At 45.2% G+C, this 21,218-nt stretch overlaps 1 protein-coding gene across 4 annotated transcripts in view; it reads left to right on the forward strand.

Annotated features, from left to right (window-relative positions):
• Positions 1-21,218, forward strand: part of ENTREP1 (endosomal transmembrane epsin interactor 1) — a 98,614-nt gene that overhangs the window by 66,589 nt on the left and 10,807 nt on the right. For 3 of the 4 annotated variants that reach the window (XR_007518640.1, XR_007518639.1, XR_007518641.1), the window contains 5 exons: positions 3,398-3,527; positions 5,084-5,162; positions 7,288-7,440; positions 9,891-10,183; positions 14,231-19,612. Coding sequence is in view for 1 of the 4 variants with exons in the window: in XM_049895673.1 (XP_049751630.1) it covers positions 3,398-3,527; positions 5,084-5,162; positions 7,288-7,440; positions 9,891-10,183; positions 14,231-14,434 (859 nt within the window). In the remaining 3 variants the exon portion in view is untranslated. Of the gene's footprint in view, positions 1-3,397; positions 3,528-5,083; positions 5,163-7,287; positions 7,441-9,890; positions 10,184-14,230; positions 20,157-21,218 lie in introns of those variants that run through there. The other variant, XM_049895673.1, reaches the window with a different exon arrangement.

The raw sequence follows: 21,218 nt of genomic DNA on the forward strand, positions 1-21,218 counted from the left end.
CGAGGCACCTCTGGGTGGGTTTGAACCACCAACCTTAAGGCTAGCAGCTGAATGGGTTAATGCTTTAATCATCAGGGACTCCCGTCATTATAATGCTGGTGTTGTTTTTAGTTGCCCTGGAGTTGATTCCGACTCACGGTGGCCATGGTTTGAACCCACCTAGAGGTGCTTTGGAAGACAGGCCTAGTGAGCCGTTCTACCATGCACACATGGGGTCAGTCATTATAATTACCATCATAAAAGCCAAGCATTTTTTGGCCAATTTGAATAAGTGCCCCTTCTCCCAGTTTTTCATCTTTAGAAGATTCTACAGTAGGGTTGACTCTAAAATTGGTTTCTCTGACCTCTTGGCCTTAGCAATCCCTCTCTTCTCTGTGGACATGTAGGTCACACTGGGTTGTGAGTGTAAAACAAAGACCACCAGAGCTCACAAGCAAACAAGCAAAGGTGGGCGTGTAAACTCTCCAGTGAAGAGATGCAGATGTAACACAGAAGGGAAAAAACCCAAGGTTTGTAAGTGCTGGAGAGGTAGCTCATGGGATTTATGCTAATTAAGGATTGTAGCCTAGCCCTCTGATAGGACAGGAGGAGTCCATGGGTTTCATTGGTTAAAACAAGTAACATTGTTCATTGGTCAGGAAAGAATCTTCACTTTGGCCCAGGAAGGGTCTGGGTTCCCTGAGTCATTCAGCCTTTATAACTTCTTTTCTTTTTATCGTGGTGAAAATATATATAAGAAAACATTTGCCAATTCAACATTTTTTACATGTACCATTCAACGATCTTGATTACTTACGTTTGTCATGGTGTGCAGCTATCACCACTATCCGTTTCCAGATTGTTCCTCCACCCTTAACAGAAACTCAGCGCCTTCTAAGCGAAGACCCCCCCAGCATTAATAGTTCTTAAACAGCTCTGGCTGGATGGGAGCGTTAGGGTGAAAACCTTGGCAAGCCCTGCCCTGAAGGAGGGAATATCCCTTTCCGGCTGACTTTGACTCCTCCCAGCCATCTGGGACCCTGTGTCCTGGACCCATTAGGTACAGAACATTCACACACCTGTGCTGTAGGTGTCAATGTATGATCCTCTCTCTTCCCTTTAAGGTCAAGCAGTGAGTGAGAGCCTTGTTTCTGAACAGACGAATAAAATGGGAAAAGGGGAAACTTTTCTCTCTCTCTTTTTTTTTTCATTTAGGTTGCAGAAGCTTCATTCTTTTAAACTTCAGAATTCTAGTTTTGTAGTTAGGAAGAAACAACATCACATCTTTTTCAACATTTTTTTCCTCTTCCAATTGCATTTTTGTCAGTGGGCACAAGGAAGGAAATGAAACCAGTGTAAATCCAGAGAACACCTCTCCCCAAAAAGGAGCCCCTACCTGCAACTGGCCCCAGATTTTGTCTTTTCATCCACCTCCTTTAGTTGTTTGTTCTTTTTTGTGTTTCAAGAATGGATGTTAAACTTTTGCGATTACCTGTTTTTTTCATTATTCAATAATCCATGGCCTGAGTAACAGCTTTTCTGTCCTTCTTTATAATTACTGTTTTAAAATTTATGTCGTTTATTACTAGATTTTGTGTGTGTGTGTGGAATTTTCTGTGAACACTGGCAGAATATTGTGGCTTTTTTGTTTTGCTTTAGAGGGTCCCTGACCCACAGGGCAGTAACCAGTATTCGAAAATGATTTACAAGGATAAAGCACCTAGCTTTATTTGAGTGGGAGGAAGACAGAAGGGGAAAAAAATCTTTAATTTAAAATTAAAAAAAATATTAACTGTGGGGGTGATAACACTTCCATTGGTAAATATAATAAATGTCAATATTTAATAACTGAAAAATATTTCAGTCCTGAACTTAAAGGAAGAAGGGTCATAACGTCCTGGGGCAGGGGCCGGTGGGTGGTAAGAATGAGGAAGAACAGAGGAGGGAGAGCTGCAGGAATACGGAAGGAAAAATGGCTCAGGGGAGAAATTAGGTTTAGATCAAGGGAATAGCAGCCACCATTGTAATGAAGGAAGCAGGGTATGGGGTAAATTCACCCTCTGAAGTTCGACTTCCGTATATCCACATCATTTGTTTCAGCCTCATGTGAGAACTTTTAACCATCTCTTCTTACTGAAACCTTGAGTTTGTTATAACTTTTGTTGTTGTCATTGCTGAGGTACAAATCAGTGCAAATAATTTTGACAACTTGCCTGAGTTGACTGTATCAAGTGCAGGAGAAAACAGAATACCAACCTTGATTTTTTTTCTTCTGGCATTAATATTCACTGGCCTGTTTTTAAAAATTTACCAAATCTTCAGCACCTGACCCAGTGCCTGGCATGGACCAAGTACTCAATAACTGCTCAATGACCAAGTGTAGGAAAAGTTACTCTGTGATTCCTCTGGTGGTCTGCTGCTTTGTCTCTCAGCTAGGACATTGCTCGCCTCTCATTTATTTATTTACTTTCATTCATCCGGTCAAATGTTTATTTAACAAATAGTGAGTTTCTACCATGAATGAGACACTAGGGACACCCAGGCAAGGAACTTTTTTGTCAGGCATTACTGCAGAAGAAAAGGCCTAGTGATCTTCTTCCATTAAGATTACAGCCAAGAAAACCCTCTGGAGCAGTTCTACTCTGTAACACATGGGGTCTCCATGAGTCAGAATTGACCCGATGGCATCCAACAACGACACCAACAATGTAAGACATAATCGGGCTTCCCAGAACCCCTAGTTTTTTTTTTTTTTATTGAGGTGAAATTCATATAACATATAATTAACCATTTTTAAAAGGAGCTCTGGTGGCGCATGGGTTAAGTGCTTGGCTGCTAATTGAAAATGTCGGTTGCTCAAACCCACCAGTGGCTCCGCAGGAGAAAAGACCTGGCGATCTGCTCCCGTAAAGATTACAGCGTAGGAAACCCTATGGGGCAGTTTTACCCTGTGAGTCGGAATTGACCTGATGGCACACAACAATAAAAACCATCTTAAAGTGTACAATTCAGTGACATTTATTGCATCCACAACGTTGTGCGACCATCACCGCTATCTGGTTCCAAAAAGGAGATCTGGTATCCATTAACAGTCACTCCCCATACCTCCCTCCCTGCAGCCCCTGGTAACCACTAGTCTGCTTTCTATCTCTATGGATTACTGTTTGCTTTTTGACTAGTGGATTTAAAAGGAACGATGGCATTGCATCTTAATATGGTGTCTTTTGCCTAAAGAACTCAGAGTTCCATCAGATAGCATTGTAGATTCTTTTCCCTCTCCTGGACTGGGAGACTGTGGTTTAGAGGGGGTGAGTGGCTTTCCCCAGTGAGTGGATAACCCTCAGGAGGCGAAGACCAGTGCCTAGGTGCCTCTGCAGGTCAGACAGCAGGTCTCCTGATGCCACGGTGCTTTTCCTAGGGTGGTTGGTCCTGATGTTATTCCCCTCCCGCATATCTACGGAGCACGGATCAAAGGCGTAGAAGTGTTCTGCCCTCTGGACCCCCCGCCTCCATATGAAGCTGTCGTGAGCCAGATGGACCAGGAGCAGGTACTGCTCATAGTTTCTCTCCTGTATGTTGACTGCAAGTAGGAAGAGCGGCATATGCCTCACAGAGAACAATGCAGAGAGCCTCCTCTCCAGTTCTCTCTCTCTCTCTTTATTGTGGTAAATATATATACACACACATGCACACCACATATACACACACACATATCATAAAATGTCTTAGGCTGGGTTCTGTAGAGGAGCAAAACCACTGAAACATATTATATAGAGAGATTTATTTCAAGGAAATGGCTTACGCAGTTGTGGAGGCTGGAAAATCCTACATCTCTGGGTCAGGCTTCAGGCTGGAGGCTTCTCCTGACTCACGTGGTTGCAGGGGCTGACAAACCCAGATTGGCAGGTCACATGGCAGGCTGCTGGCTCATAGAGCTGTGGGAGCTGGCAAATCCTAAAATCTGCAGGTGAGGCAGCAGGCTGCTGGCTCACATCCCAAGAACTGGAGGTCAGTTGGTGATGAGTCAGATGCAGGATCCAGAGAGAGCTTTGTCAGAACATCCATATATACTGGATGCAGGCTACATCCCCAAGGAAACTCCCCTTACATCAGATCACAAAATGGAGGATAATTACATAATACTCAGGATCCTAGCCTAGCCAAGTTGACACATAACATTAACCATCACAAGAACAATTGCAGTTCAACAATTTTTACATATACAGTTCATTGACATTGATTACATTCATCATGTTGTGCAACCATCATCACTATCCTTTTCTAAATTATTCTACCACCATTAAAAAAAATTAGTGTCCTCTATTAAAAAAAAAAAATTTTTTTTTTTTTTTTTTTTTAAGCAGTGACTCCCCCCTTTTCTCTCATTCCTACCCCTGGTAACCATTAATAAATAGTCGTAAAAAGGTAAAATACTTAGGAATAAATTTAACCAGGAACATAAAAGACTTATACAAAGAAAACATTATTGCAAGAAACCAAAAGAAACATAAATGGAAAAACATACCATGCTCATGGATAGGAAGACTCAACCACTAGTAAACTTTGCATTTGCCTATTCTATATATTTCATATAAGTGAGATCATACACTGTGTCCTCTGTCGTATCTGACTTATTTCACTCAGCATAGTGTTTTCAGGGTTCATCTATGTTGTGGCATGTATCAAGACTTTCTCTTTATGGCTGAGTAACATTCCATTGCATGTATATACCACATCTTGTTTATGCATTCATCTACTGATGTACATTTATGTTGTTTTCACCTTTTGGCTATTGTGAGCTGTACTGCAATGAACATTGGTGTACAGGTTTCTGTTTGTGATCCTGTCTTTGCTTCTTCTGGGTATATACCTAGGATTGTGATTGCTGGATCAGATGGTAGTTCTATGTTTAACTTTTTGAGGAACCAGCAAACTGTTTTCCACAGTGACTACACCATTTTACTCTCCCACCAGCAATGGACAAGGGTTCCAATTTCTTCACAACCTTCTCAACTCTAGTTCAGTTTTCAAGAAATTCCCTGGAGTCTAGATGATAATTGGGTTAAATATCAACAAAACAACCCTCTTTTTTCCTGTGATGCAGGGATCTTCATGCCAAATGCCAGAAGGATCAGAAGCTGCTGCGAGCCCGTCGGAACCAGTCTGCACACAAGTGACTCAAGGTAATAAATACACTATTGCTGCCCAGACTTGTGAGAATTGTTGGTCCATCTTTTCAGTAGGTTGAAGTAAGGTAAAATAATGATCTGTATATTTTGTTGGAGGTCAGGTGTTCCTGGAGTAGATGGTTCAAGCTCCAGGAATATTTTTTTTTCTTTTATTCTTTTCAAGTATAAAAATATTATCAACTATTAGGGTTTATCAGAGGGACCAGCCCCTGGAGAAGGACATCATGCCTGGTAAAGTAGAGGGTCAGCAAAAAAAGAGGGAGACCCTCAATGGGATGGACTGACACAGGGGCTGCAACAATGGGCTGAAACAGCAATGATTATGAGGATGGTGCAGGACCGGGCAGTGTTTTGTTCTGTTGTACATGGGGTTGCTGTGAGACAGAACCATCTCAGTGGCACCTAACAACAGCAATAGGGTTTACAGGTGGGAGATAATACGTGAACAGAAAAACATGTCCTTAGTGTCTTTTATGAATAACCAGATATTCTCAGGAACCTACGAGATAGATTACAGAGTTTAATTTAGCATTGCCGCGTTTTCCAATCTCAGATTTTTTCTTTCTCCTCTTAAGATGAGATGGGCTCTTTTGAAGGGGGAAAAGTTTCATTTATTGCAGGGTGAGATTGTGCTGTGTCACTTATAAGCAAGGGCCCAGGCCATGGTGCTGAAACATCTGGTGAATTCTGATTTTCAGTCTTTCATTAAATACTAGAGTTGGTTTGCATTTATCCTTGTAATTTAAGGGAGTGTTGTTACAGCTTTCTCTCTTTGGAAAGGTTTTAAATAGCCTAGAATATTATTGTCTGGGACAAAATTGCAAATGGTAATAAACAGTGGATGAACTTTCAGCTCTTTTAGATGGAGGTAATTTTTCTGCAGCACCATTCGGAATCTGTTTCTGTTCTTCTGTTCACCTCCATCTTAAGCGGAACGACGGAGCAGTGTTGTTTCTTAAGTTATGTTTGTAATTTCTCGACTTTTTAGAAAGGTTTCCCAAACCATAACTGAGGCTCACCAAGGATGTGGTTTTATTTTCCTGAACAGAAGCCATCCAATTCCAAAGTGGTTTTAATGATTCATTTAGTGGCCACTGGGTTATGCAAATACTTCTGCTGGCATTTGATCCATAGCTCACAGGGCAGCCACTCCACCTTCCACTGAACCAAGCTCATTCCTAAAAAACTATGGCCCAGAAATTCCTCTCCTGGGTATATACTAAAAGAATTGAGAGCAAGGACTCACTCAGATACTTGTCCACCAATGTCCGTTGTAGCACTATTCACAGTAACCAAAAGGTGGAAACAACCCAAATGCCCATCAACAGATGAAGGGATAAACAAAACGTGGTGTATCCCTGCAGTAGAATATTATTCAGCCATAAAGAGAAATGAAGTGCCAATATAGGTTACAAAATGAATGAACCTTGAAAATGCTATGCTGAGTGAAATTAGTCAGACACCAAAGGACCAGTATTTTATGATCCCATTTACATGAAATAGCTAGAACAGGCAAATGCACGGAGACCAAAGTTTATCAGTGGTTACCAGAGGCGGGTGGGAGGGGGGAACGGGGAGGCTTTGCTGAAGGGGTACTAAGTTTCTGTTTAGGGTGATGAAAAACATTTGGAAATGGTTAGCGGTGATGGATGCATAATATGGGGAAGATGATTAACATCACTGAATTGTATGTGTAAAATGGTTGAAATGGCAAGTATCTTGTTATATATTCTTCTTCACAGTTAAAAAAGAAAAAAGCTCAATCTGAACTGTCAGAAACTTTGTAAAACGGCTGGAAGCTCTTTAATGTTGCCCTAGGATGCTTTGCTGGAGAAAATTCTAAGCACCTTTAGGAAGAACTGACATTTCGGCATGGCTTCTTTATTTTCATTTTAGTTTTAAAGGGTTTTGTTTGTTTTAGGTGTGAGGGGCGTGGGGAGACAGATTTTCCCATAGTGCTGGGAAATAACGTATCAGGCCAGCAGCCTAAAGCACGCGTCGTTAGCGTGATTACCCCTCCCTGGCAGGTTTGGTCTCACAGGTGTTTCCTGCCCAGCGTTCTGAAGGCTGAGCTAGTGGAATAATTTATGTTTCTTCTCTTAAAAAAAAAAAAAATCAGGTGGGGACATTCCTAATACACCTGGAGAAGAAAGCCCGTCCGTGTCAACCCCCAACTCAAGCCTGGTGCATCCAGCAAGAAGCCGGAGACCCTTCCAGCCCCTTAGGACAAGATCAAAGAGCGACCCTGTCCTCCATCATTCCGCAGAGACAGGTGATGTCCTCCCCCAAGCTCTTCACTGAGCCCTGTGCTTGTTCCCCTAAAGGGGCCATGTGAGAGCAGGTGGCTCTGGCCAGCCCCAGACCAGTTTTGCTGTCAAGTTGACTCAGACTCATGGCCACCCCAGGTGTTGCAGAGTAGAACTGCACTCCATAGAGTTTTCAAGGCTGCGGCTTTTTGAAAGCAGATGGCAAGGCCTATCTTCTGAGGCACCTCTGGGTGGGTTTGAACTGCCAACCTTTCGATACGTAGTTGAGCGCTTAATTTGCACCAACAGGGACTCCCTGGCCAGCCCCATGCTCTGCATTTTAAGAGGTATCTTGAAGGAGGTTAAGAGGTTTTAGATAGCTTGAGAAAATAAGGTAGTCCAAATGCCACTCTACACAGACATTAGGAACATTGGTCTGTTACACCCTTTAAGGTGGGTTTTTTTTTTTTTTTTTTTAAACCATTGTCATCAAAAGCATTTGGTTACATACACTGCTATGCTAGGGACCACATGAAGAGAATTATATGATTCTAGTTCTCAGTTTGCATCCTGTGAGAATAAGATTCTCTCTGAAGGAAAAAGTCAAGGGGTGCCTTTTTAAAATCCTCTTTTCAATAATTTGATATGTGTTATCTTTTTACTGTGGATGAAGAGATGGAATGATTTAGTCTGACCTCAGTTTAAGAACTTTGGATAGAGAGAAACACACAGTCACATACTTCACCTCTCTCCCTCTCTGGTTTGAGTGTGTGTGTATATAGATTTTTTTTTTTAATAATTTGAGATTTACAAGTAACATTGAGCCTTTTCTCTGAATACATATGAATGCCTGAAAATCTTCCAAGTATCTTTTCAGTGTAGAAAATTATAAACACTAGAGAATATAAAGGAAGAAAATGGAAATCTTCTGTTATCCTGTGAGCATGGGCTTCTTTTTTGTGAGCTGTTCTAACAGGTGGTGTATGATTTCCTAAAACTCTCTCCAGAGAAGACTTTGCAAACTCTCTAACCCTTTCCTCTCTCCCGGGTCCTGGCTCCCGCCCTTGCCATCTCTGACAGCGCGTGTTGTTTGCCACAGCTCTGGACTGACCGTGTGCAAGCCACAGAGAAAACTCCTCTTGTCTCTACAGCGGCCTCAGTGGGACCCCACCGTCTGGGACTGAGTCTAACATCTCTGCTACCCCAGCAGGCCCAGCAGCCAGGCCTCTCAGATTGCTGTGTTCACTGTGGGTCTCCTAAACTCTACCTAGCAAGTGAAGGACTCAAGCTGGCCACCTGCCGGTTCCAGTGGGAACTTAGTTCTCTGCACAGCCTAGGGAGATCTTTCCGGAACCTTCTATCATTCTGGGGTGCCTCAGGGGCAAGGATGACATTTTACCTGTTTGAGCCCTCCACTGTGGAAGGGACCAGATTGCCTTCATGTGAATGAGTGTAGGCCCCGACTCTGTCCTTGCACAAGTCTTGGCAAGTGTTTCTGAAAGACACTGGTTCTCGGTGACATGCTTCTGGTTTAGAGCTCCTTGTGCCTGCCATTCTTCAGAGGAAAAGGAGTGCTCTGCTTTCTCCACCTGTTCTCCCACTCCTGCTTCCTTTCTTTCTTCAGTATGTAAGTTCCTGTTTCTTGGGCCTTTACAGACTGAAGTCACCAGTGTTGTGTACACTGAAGGCTGCTGGCTGGTCTCTGGGCACATGGAGAACAGGCCTGAGTTTCTTTTACCTACTTCATGGTCCAGTAACATTCTGCTGGTCTTTACACACGTGCTGACACCAGTGGCTGTGGACATTAGAGCCTGTGGGGTTAGGGAGGTGGATTTTCCAGGCTCCCTGTTGACTTCCAGAATGACATTTAATGTTTCTGTGCCGAATTTCTCTTTGCGTAATAGTCAGTCATAGATCTACCTCACAGCCACGGCTCGAGCGCTGATAATAAAAGTCAGTAAAAAGCCCAGGAGGATGTTTAGGACAAAGGTATGGTCAAAGTGAACAGAGTGTTATTTCCATCTCACGAGTCTTGTCTTCCTCCAGTCCTTTCTTGTCTTTAAGCAGCTCCTTCATCCTCCCCACTTTGGACATTCTTTCACTGGTCGGCCACGTTTTTCTGCTTGCCCACCCATCCCCACTATTTGCCTGTTACTCTGTGACATTGTTGCTCTGTTATAATTTGCATCTGGATGCTCTTCTCTCTCATCTGTCCTTACCTTGGGGACTGTTTTATGTGACACAGTAAACTGGGGACATGTCCTATTGGGACGACATTTCAGAAAATAAGCTTGCGTCATTGTTCATAGTTTTCTTTTTGTTTTCTCCTTCTGCAAGATGAAAAGTGAGATGTGCATGGCTGTTGGCATTCATCAGGTGCTTTCCATGCTGAGTGTGGTGGCCTGTGCTGTTCTGGGTAGAGACGTGCATTCGGGAGGCTTGGCCAATGGGTGATTGTCATTTTCTCTGCCTGCAGCCGCCCCCGTGCTTAGCTGCGAAGCCGCGACACAGACGGAAGGAAGACTGGATCTGGCTGCGGTGACTCTGAGAAGAGGCTTGAGATCGAGAGCTTTGCGATCCAGACCGCGGTCTTTAATAGATTACAGATCCTACATAGACACCAAGCTGCTGGTGGCAAGGTTCCTGGAGCAGTCTTCCTGCAGTATGACCCCAGACATCCATGAACTGGTAGAAAACATTAAGTCTGTTTTGAAGTCTGACGAGGAGCACATGGAAGAAGCCATCACAAGTGCCAGTTTCCTAGAAGAGGTAGTTTTATTATTAATATCAGCCCTGAATCAGATAACTTGTTTCCATAGCAGCTTAAGCTGCTTCTCCAATTTCCTGTCCAAGGCAGAGTAAGTTCATGGCCATGAGCTCAAGGGAAATGGGGTTAGGAGGTCAGGGACAGGGAGAGAGGAAGCCAGAGAGCTTTCCTTTTGGGTGTGTGACTTTGCTGCAGTATTCCTGGATCAAGGAAAGTGAAACCAATTATTCTGGGATGTTGGAAGCATGCCTGGGAAAAGAAAGATGTGCCTTGGGAATAAAAGCAAAGGATATGGATAATGTGGAGCACATTCAGTCAAGAAAAAAGAAAAAAGTTTTCCTAAATTGAAGGTTCCCCTTGATATAAAAAAAAAAAATTTTTTTCAGCCCTTAGAAAACGATGACATTCATGATTTTAATATTGGCAAGAGAGCCCTGCCAATATTAAAAGAGCCTGTGAAATGTTTGGCAAAATAAATAAGTCAGTAGGACTTAGAGGAATAAACACCTTTTCCTTTCCCTAAATAAAAAGTTCGAGGCAATCCCCCAAACCAAAGCTACCCAGTGAAAAAGTAAAATTGAGTGTGTGCCATAATCCATTTGAGCCTCAGGTGTCTCGCCTTTAAAGCAGAGGGCTGGCCTAGGTTGTCTCTCTACCTCTGTCTCTGAATGAATGAATGGCCTTTCCTTCCTATGAGAACTGGGAGATAGGTCAGAGCCTTAATTTAAAAACACCAGTGGCAGTCGAGTCAGCTCTGACTCATGGCAACCCCACGTGTGTCAGAGTGGAACTGTGTACCACAGGGCTTTCAGTGGCTGATTTTTTGGAAGTAGTTTGCCAGGCCTTTCTTCTGAGGTGCCTCTGGACGGACTGGAACTGCCCGCCTTTTGTTTAGTGGCCAAGAGCATTAACTGTTTGCACCACCCAGGGACTTTCAGATTTAATTACCCACCTCTTTTTAAAACTGTTATCTCTTAGGTGCTTAATCCATTGTTACAGGTGTGTGGGGTGGATGTCATAGATATCAGTGCAAAACGGCACACAGGTGCTGCCTGGCACTGGGCCTGCAGGCACATTAAGTGCCCAACAAAGACTTCTTGGGTTGAGTTGGGCTGATTCTCAGGGTAATTACCAGCTCTAGGATCCTAGGTAAATTTTTAAGGCAGATTGAATAGATACACTTCTCAATTTCCTTTCTGTTCCTTTTTCTACCTCCTGGCCTCTTGTTACAGAAGCCAGAAGCCAAATTCTCTCCCAGTCCCAAGGTGTCCAAGGGAGGAGAGGTACGATCTGATTACTCACATGAAGAATTGTATGGATCTTATACCCTCTTGCTGTCTGCTTTTGAAAAGAGTGGTCCACCAAGGTCCTGAGTCAGTCTCCAGTTAGTAGCCTGTGTGTGGGAGACATGTACATCATCCTTGTGTCCCTGGCCTATGGTAGATGTCACTCCCTGCCTCCTTCCCTCCGTCCAGCCTCACTAAACCAGTTGCCCTTGAGTCAACTCCAACTCATGGTGACCTCTTGTGTGTCAGAGTAGAACTGTGCCTCACTGGGTTTTCAGTAGCTGATTTTTCAGAAGTAGGTGGCCAGATCTTTCTTCCGAGGTGACTCTGAGTGGACTAAAACCTCCAACCTTTGGGTTAACAGCCAAGAGCATTAGCCTTTTGCACCACCAAGGGACACATCTAGCTCCGGTAGCCTGATAAACAGGAGCAAACATTTGGAGCCCCTTCTCTAAGGCTGCCAAGCCCTGAGGCCACCAGGCAGTTGGTCATGACCTGCAAAGTCTTTGTCTTAGTTTCTTAGGGTTGCTGTAACAAAATACCACAGAGTGGGTGGCTTTAAAGAAAAGAGGAATTTATCGTCTCATAGTTCTGGAGGCTAGAAGTCCAAATCAGGGCATTAGCTGTAGGAGAGGGTCTCTCTTTGTCGGTAGCATTGGTCATTCCATGGCATTCCGTGGCTTGTAGAGGCTTCCTCACATTGTATTTTCCCCCTGTGTGTGTCTCTCTCCATATCCGTGTTCCCTTTTTATAAGACACCACTCAGAAGGGATTAGGTTTAGGACCCACCGCACTATGGTATGACCTCATTAACATATTAAAAAAAAACCTCTTTTCCAAATAGGGTCACATTCACAGGTATGGGGTTAGGATTTCAACATATGTTTTTTGGGGACATAACTGAATCCGTAACAGCCTTGCTTGCAGAAAAATAGCGCTGGGGAAGTAGAAGCAATTATAGTTCAACAAATGTATCAGTGGAAATGTTTGCTAGACCAGATAAAAGTTCAGGTCCTGGGATTGTTGAGCCGGATTCTGGATCGTCTACTGGGGCCTTCCAGGACTGGACTTCAGTGTGACGTTTACCCTCTGATCTTCTCAGAGTTCTTCATAATGTCACAACCCCTTCCCAGGCAGAAAGAGGCAGGGATAAGGGGAAGGAGATGTTTTATTTCTGATTCTACCCAGCGTTGCACATCTTCACTTTTCTCTATTACTGGAATGAATTTTTAGATCCAAAATGATTTTCACCAATGTTGAAACCACTCATCCTAACTTACCATGTAACATAGTCAACTTCTTTGAATGCTGGAATTTTCTTCTTAATCAGGAGACAAGGGCAAGCCTTAGAAACAAATGGAATAATAGTGTTAGCAAAATTTAATGCCCCATCTCATTTGAGAATAAACCTTTTGTGGCCTTAAAAGCTCAGAATGGTACAAAATAAAAAGTCATGAGAAGGATGATGTTAGGTGGTAATAAAGTACCTGATTTTTTCCAGTGTACTAGCAGTGTCATAAGAGGACCTGATGGTTAAGGACTTGGCTGCTAATCCAAAGGCTGGTGGTTCAAATTCATCTAGTGGCTCCTTGGGAAAAAGATTCTGAGTAGAATCCAACTCATAGTGACCCTAGAGGCAGAGGCATAAATGAGGTATGGTAGGTAGGGTGTGTAGAGTGTGTGCCCTTGGCGCTGCTCGAGGAGATGCTAACGAGCAGTTTCTATTGGCCATTGGAGTTTCCATCGACAGCTGTGAGAGATCATTCAGCTATTTAAAACTAATTGCCATAGGTGCTATTTTCCATAGATAGGCCCCTGCCTATAGGAAAGAATAGAACTGCCCCATAGGGTTTCTAATGCTGTAATCTTTAAGGAAGCAGACTGCTGTATCTTTCTCCCATGGAGCAGCTGGTGGGTTCGAACTGCCAACCTTTCGGTTAGCAGCTGAGTGCTTAACCACTGTGCCATCAGGGCTCCTTACCTGGTTACAGTCCCAGACCAGCAGTTCTCAAACCTTAAAATGCATTAGAATCACCTGGGTTTCTGTTAAATATATGGGTGCTCCAGACCCTGTCCAACTCCAGACTCACAGTGTCAGGATTGCTGTGGGTGGGAGCTGGGGACCATGTTTCTGACAAGATCTCCTGGTAATGTGCAGACCCCAGTGAGAATCACTGGCTTAGCCCACAGGGAAATTAAAAATAAGGGACGAGAAGAATGTTAAATACAAAGCAGGAAATTATAGTAGATGAATTAGTTAAATCTGGCAGGTCTATTGTTGAAACAATAGAAAGTTTCAGAAATTCCAGAACAATGAAGTGTTCCTGCTTTTCTCTGGCCCTACTGTTCTTAGGGAGTCCCTGGGTGGTACAAGTAGTTAATACACTTCTAACCAAAAAGTTGGAGGTTTGAGTCCACCCAGAGGCACCTGGGAAGAAAGGCCTGGCCATCTGCTTCCAAAACCTGTGCCATTGAAAACCCTATGAAGTACAGTTCTATTCTGATGCATGTGGAGGTCCTCATGAGTCAGAATTGACTTGATGGCAATGGGGCTTTTTTTTTTTTTCATTTACTATTCTTAGGGACTTCAGAAAAGAGGTGGTATGTTAAAACTATCTCTGGAATTTCAAGTGGCTTCCACTTTGGGAAATCATCCTTTCTTCTTTGCTAAAACAAACATTAAGATACATGGATAGATATAAGAAGCAGGTCAAAATATTTTTTTGAAGGTTGACTCCTCTTCACCTCCTTATTCTCCCAAAGATAATGGCCCCACTGCAGCCCAGCACTGCCAGGGTCCACGCGCTGCCCTCGAGGAGACAGCCTGGCCTGCTGCACCTGCAGAGCTGCGGAGACCTGAGCACCTTTGCCCCAGCAGGGAGGCCAAGAGTTGAGAGGAGGCCCCGGCGAGCAGAGGCTGAACGGCCCCACAGCCTCATTGGTGTTATCCGAGAGACCGTCCTGTGAACCTGCAGGGCCAGGTTCCCCATCCAACTGTGGAACACAAAAGGAGGAAGAAAGATAGGCCCTAGAAGGGAAAGCCACTCCAAGGGGGAAGGATCCCCTTCACATGTTCCTCACTACACATCTTCATGGCTGAGAGTTGGGGGCCTTTTGAAAACTCCTCAGAAAAGGGTACACTCCAGAGAACATTTGTTCCAGCTCTTGGGCTCACAATTTTGCCGACTGAGGTCTTTCAAGGGTGAATGAGTGAGTTCTTCCAGACCCATTTGGTCTTTGGAGGCATTGCGTTGGAGGTTGTGAGGCAGGAATTTCTCCTTCCTCTGTTGGTTTTGCAGCGTTGTTGAGGGCCGGCGTGGGTGGAAACCGGGGCTAATGATTCTTTGCCCACTTCAGCCGTCATGTCTGTCTGCGTCGCCGAGTTCTTTCCCTCACTGGAAGGACAAGTCTGTTGTTGGGCTGCTATTTATAGCTGCCTGCCGCCTTTCAGTGCTCAGCGAGCGAGGAGCTGCCACGGAAACCGAATGAGTGACCCCCAAGTGGCTGGAGCAGCCAAGCCGCATTTTAGGTCACCCTCAAATCACACTCTTTAGGAAAAACAGGAAACTTTGTAAGTACCAAATTTTAATGAAAGACGGGGAGAGAAATATTGTTGATTCCATTTACTCATGCTTGCAAAATAGAGATAGCTAAGGCAGAACTGAGAATAAAAATGTTTACTTTGGACCACTGGGCTGAGTGTGCAACCTTTGTTTACGTGTAGGTGGCCAGGCCTTACCTTACACAGGGTTTGGAACTTGGAATATCTTAGGAAAGCTGTGGTGGTCAGGTTTCTGGGCAGGCCCTCCAAAATAAATAATTGAAATAAATGAACAGTTGCCACTGAGTCAACACCAACTCCTGGTGACTCCATGTGTGTCAGAGTGGAACTGTGCTCCATCAAGTTTTCAGTGGCTGATTTTTCAGTAGTAGGTCACCAGGCCTTTCCCCTTGAGGTGCCTCTGGGTGGACTTGAACCTTCAAGCTTTTAGTTAGTAGCCAAGCACATTAACCGTGTGCATCACCCAGGGACTCCAAACCACTTGCCATGGAGCCACTTCTGACTTATGGTGACCCCATGTGTGCCAGAGTAGGATTGCACTCCATAGAGTTTTCAGTGGCTGATTTTTCGGAAGTAGAGCCTCAGACCATTCTTCTGAGGCACTTCTGGGTGGACTTGAACCTCCAACCTTCCAGTTATTAGCTGAGTGCATTAACCATTTGTACCCCCAGGGACTCCAGCAGTCCCACAAAACCGGTGTAATCTCCAAAGTACCTGATCCCATGGATAACAATGTTCCTTCATTCATTTAGCAAGTGTCTGGCTGAATAGCTTCATGGGTCTCACGAACAATAAATCAATTAAGTAATTACAGATTGGGGATTAGTGCTAAAAAGGAAAGGGGTGGTCAGGGACAGCTTCTTTGAGGAAATGACATTTGAGCTGGAACTGGACTTTGAGGGCTCTGGAAGGGTGTCCTTGGTGGAGGTGGATGCCATGCAAGGGCCTGGACACTAGAGGGCGCTGTGGCGCAGCCCAGCAAGTGAGGGAAGAAGTGGGCAGGAACCTCAAAGGCTGGATTTTATGCTAACAATTGGATGGCATTGAAGAGTTTTCAAGGGAAGAGTGACACACTTAATTTACATTTTAAAAAGATCACTAGTCTGCATGGTGAATAGATAAAGATATGAGTGGAAGTGAGGAGCTGAATAAAGAGGCTCCCCAGTAAGAGGAATCCTGGTCCTTGTTGGGCTCTACCTGTGTGCCAGGTATTGTGCCCTGGGCTTTACAGGCATTCTTTCATTTCATCCTCATAACAGCCTATGAGGTGGGAGCTGTTATTATCCCCATTTTACAGATGAGGAAAATGAGCTTGGTGAACTTGCCCAAGGTCACTCAGAAGGTAAGTGGCAGAGCTGACATTCCCACCCAAGTAGTCTGACTCTAGAAACCACTCCGTTCCTCCACCTCGCAAAGAGGAGCAGTTGGCCACTTCATATTTCTGTGAGAAAACGATTATAAGTTCTAGCTTGACTCATGGGAGCACGGATTCCTCTGGCCCCAAGCCAAGGAACCAGAGGGAAGTGGGGTAGGCTGTGTGGAGGGGGTCAGAGGAGGGGGAAAAGTCTTTGGAGGCATGGAGCTGGGCTGAAGGTAGGCTGTGGACAGAGATCTGGGAATGGGGGAGCCATGGGGGCTAGCGAACACGCTGGGGTCTAGCCCGCTTTCCTGGGGTGAGCTGTGTTTGTGGAGGAAGTGTACAGGGGCTTCCCCGAAAGGTATTTTCTCCATCCTCATCCAGCCACCGGCATGCCATCTGGGCCCATGACCTTTTCATTTCTCTAGAAGACATCACCACCAACTGGATAGCTGCTCACTGGGGATGGGCTCACTTCCCTGGGGCAAGTCCCTGTCCTTTTTGAGGGTCTTCACTGCGTCACAAGCCTTGTGCCTCATCTAGGCTCCCTGACACTCCTTAGAATACCCAAGTTAACCAGTAACCAGTTGCTGTTGAATTGACTAAAACTCATGGTGACCCCGTGTGTGTCAGAGTAGAACTGTGCTTCATAGGGTTTTCAATGGCTGCTTTTTCAGAAGTAGATTGCCAGGCCTTTCTTTCAAGGCACCTCTGGGTACACTCGAATCTCCAGCCTTTCCATTAGCAGCTGAGTGCATCACCCATTTGCACCACCCAGGGACTCCAGACTGCCCACAGAGCCTAGCCTAATTGCTTTCCTCTTCTTTCTTTACAGCTGCTTATTTGTCCTCAGTCTAGTTTCTGTTGTTTGCCTGATGGGTCTGGTTGGAAACCCGGGTGAGAATTTGTGTTTCTAACAAGTTCCCAGGCAATGCTAATGCTGCTGGTTAGGGACCAATCCTGAGAATTCTAGCAGAGCGGTGGGTCTCAAAATTTATTATACGTAAGAATCACTGGGGGGAATCTGGTTACAATGTAGATTCTGATTCAGTACATCTTGGGGGTGGAAATACAAATTCTCAGCAGGGGTTTGAACTGGTCCAAAGCCCTGGGTCAGGCCTTCTTGCCTTTCCAGGCCTCTGTTTTCTTCCCACCCAGGAAGACATTTTCTTCCAGCAATAGAATTGCCCCATAGGGTTTCCAAGGAGCAGCTGTTGGATTCGAACCGCTGCCTTTTTGGTTAGTAGCATATATAGGTCTTAACCACTGCACCACCAGGGCTCCAAAAAGGGGGTCATAAAACCTGTGGGCATCACCTGGATGCAGATCAGAAGGAGGAAGTGGGGACCTGTCCCAGCCTTGAATGGACCCTGCAGCCTGGGACTGTCATGTACTTCCAGTATCTGAAGGTGCTGGTGAAGCCAGAAAACCGAGTTCTGTCTTGTTCTACAGACTCCAAAGAATATCTAACAACATATTATGGTATGTCGACCTTGGGAGGGAACTTAGAAGTCGTGTGAGTTACCTCCTTGTCAGCTTGTCTGGGTAGTAATATACTTTAAAACATTGTTGTTGTGTGCCTTTGGGTCGATTGTGACTCATAGCGATCCTGTAGAATTGCCCCATAGGGTCTCCTAGGCTGAAATCTTTATGGGAGCAGATTGCCAGGTCTTCGCGGAGCCACTGGGTGGGTTAGAACTACCGACCTTTAGGTTAGCAGTGAAGTGCTTAACCATTGCACCACCAGGGCTCTTTGCTTTAAAACATATAAGCATTAATTATATGATATACGTGTGCTGATGTTAGCGTAAGCTACATGGAGAGGGCAGCTGTTCTGCATTTGGTTATCAATATGACACCAAAGGGTTGGTTCATGAGCATGAGATGTGTTCGAAGTAAGTTTGCACTGGTGAGATAACCAACGTTCAAGATGTGGGGCTGGCCAGACAGGCTAATGCAGTCATACCCATCTGCACCAAGGCAGCGTAAGAATATGGTGACCATGAGACCCGTCACAGGATGGGATGAGGACACAGGCTGCCCCTTCAGAATGCTACGGCCCTGCCTCAACTTTTCAAGCAAGCTGTGTGTCTGAGTGTCCGAGGACAGAGAGCAGGACTTTCTCAAGCATACAAAATCTTATGTGCCGACTTGCTAATGAGCGTTTGTGTCTGAAAGGCAGAATTGCCCCAAGACTTGCTTCCCTGAACTTCCCACCTGATGGTGAGGTTGCGGGGAGTGGTCATGTGTCCCCTAATTGCCCAAGGCTGCCCGTATTTACCAAGACAACCAGGCATTTACTGAATGGCATAATTGGCCAGGTCTCATCACTCTACCCTTCAGTTGGCAGATGAGGAAACTGAGGCTTGATGCTTATAGCAGAGTATTGATGGAGACCAGCATTTCAGCTCCTGGACCAGAGCTGTCCATCCAGCACAGAGCTTCTCTGTTTGGGAGGGAGGACCACCTTTTCCCCAATCTGTCACGGACCAAATACTTTTGAAAAATACAATAAACTGATTACTAGGAAATTGAAGTGAAAATAAAAAAGACATACAAAATACAACCCCCCCTTTTAATTTTTTTTTTTTTTAATTATTGGAAACCCTGGTGGCGTAGTGGTTAAGAGCTACGGCTGTTAACCAAAAGGTCGGCAGTTCAAATCCTTAGAAACCCTATGGGACAAGTTTTACTCTGTCTTGTAGGATCAGTATGAGTTGAAATGAACTCTACAGCAATGGGTTTTGTTTTTGTTTTTTTAATTATTTTACTCAACAGTCATAAAAGTGCTCTATCAAGTTAACATTTCAAAACACTTATTTTCTGAACTTACTCTCCTCAGGGATCAGGAACAACCAGTTCCTGGCCCAGGTTCACGGCCCACACTTTGGGTAGCGCTGGTCTGGGTGCCCACGCTAGCCTGAGTCTCCTTTTCCTTTGAGCCTGTCCATGTGGTAGGCCCTGGGGACAGTGTTGAAGAGGACCCAGAGGAGGAGGGGAGGGCAGGCACCCTTCCCTCTGGGCATGCCAGTCTTGAGCTGAGGCTGGCTCACTCTCAGAGAGAGGCCCACACCGCAGGGTCGAAGGCTTTGGCAAGTCCCTCAGCATTAGAAAGAACTGGCAGTGGAAAGAGTCAGCTGCTGGCTGACCTCCAAGCTGAGAGAAATTCTAGCAGCAGGACAAAAGAGCACATTTCACCTCTCCCCAGGACAATGAAGGAGTGAAGGTAAGGGCCCCAACAAGGCCTCCTTGTTTCTGTACCGTTTACCTTGGGGTTGGCCACCCTATGGCAGCCTGTGCACAGGAAACCAAGTCTGGGGCCAAAAGACACCGTATTTCTTCCAGTTCTCTCTCCCAGCAGAAGCATTCATCCTCTCATTCATCCAACCAGTATTTATTGAGCTCCAGAGTGCCAGGCAGCAGGCCAGGCACTGAGGAGAGGATGCTGAGCATGGTAGGGGGACTGGCAATGCAAAGCTACATCTGCCTTAGCTGCTGCTGAACTGCTCCCAGGCCCTGAGGGCCAGGAGGAGCTGGGCACTCTTTTGGTTGTCTTTGGAGACCAGCTGGCTTGGGTCTGGTTTACCCTGGGGCTGATTTGAATTTGTGGATCTGCTGGTGGCCAAAGTTGTTTCGCCATCTTAGGAGTGTGGAGAGCAACTCCTCTACTCAGTGTGCCCCTCAGCCAGGCCTGTCACATCTCGAGGTTATTGAGCAGGGGAAAGATGTGATCTGACTGCACCATGTTAATGAATTGCTCTGACCACTGAAGAGGGTGGGTATGGGGCAAGGGAGGAAACGGGAGACCAGTTAGGAGTCAGCTGCAATAGTCCAGGTAAGGGATGATGGTGCATGGTTCTAAGGAGGGCACAGTGAAGGTCGTGAGCCAGAAACCAAAACCAAGCACACTGCTATTGGGTCGATTCTGACTCACAGTGAGTCGGTAAGACAGCGTAGAACTGCCCCATAAAGTTTCCAAGGCTATAAATCTTTATGGAAGCAGACTGCCACATCTTTCTCCCACAGAGCAACTGGTGAGCTCAAACTGACTCTTCAGTTGGGAGCCAAGCACTTAACCACTGCACCACCAGGGAGCCTCATGAAGTCATGAGATATGGCCCAATTCAGATGTGGTTCCTGCCAAAACATTTGTGTCCAGTAGGTGGTGCTGCTGACTTTAAGACAAGGAAGTTACACCTTTTAAGTTTCTAGCCAATTGGTGACTATTCTTATATGTTGTTGGTGCTATTCATTGCCACCGAGTTGATTCCAACTCATGGTGGCCCTATGTGTTACAGGGTAGAACTGAGCTCTGTAGGGTTTTCTAGGCTGTTATCTTAATGGAAGCAGATTGCCAGGCATTTTCTTCCGTGGTACTGCTGGATGGATTTGAACTGCCAACCTTTAGGTTAGTAGTTGAGTACAACCTCTTTGTAGACACCATGCACCAGGCACTATGTTAGGGGTAATGCTAGGGGTAAAGAAGTGAGCAAGACAGACAGTCCCCGCCCATATGACACTCGCAGTATAGCTGGGAAGAGAGGCAGGTCAAAGATTACAGTACAGTGTGCTAAATACTGTTGAAAGTACTAGAGGCATCACAGAAGCAGCGAGCAATTCATTCTGGAAAGGGGCATGGGAGATTGAAAAGGCTTTCCCCGGGCAGGAATGGAGTGGCAGAGTCAGAGGTACAGGAAAAGGGCATGCAGATGGAAAGAGCTGCATTTGGTGACAGCGTTCAATGAGGAGTCACAGAAGATGAGGCAGGACGAGAGTGTTAGAACCAGGTCTGGGGAGACCCTGGAGTGCCATGCTAAGGTGATTGGACTTTA

The sequence above is a fragment of the Elephas maximus genome, chromosome 9 (assembly GCF_024166365.1).
Source record: "Elephas maximus indicus isolate mEleMax1 chromosome 9, mEleMax1 primary haplotype, whole genome shotgun sequence".
NCBI lineage: Eukaryota > Metazoa > Chordata > Mammalia > Proboscidea > Elephantidae > Elephas > Elephas maximus.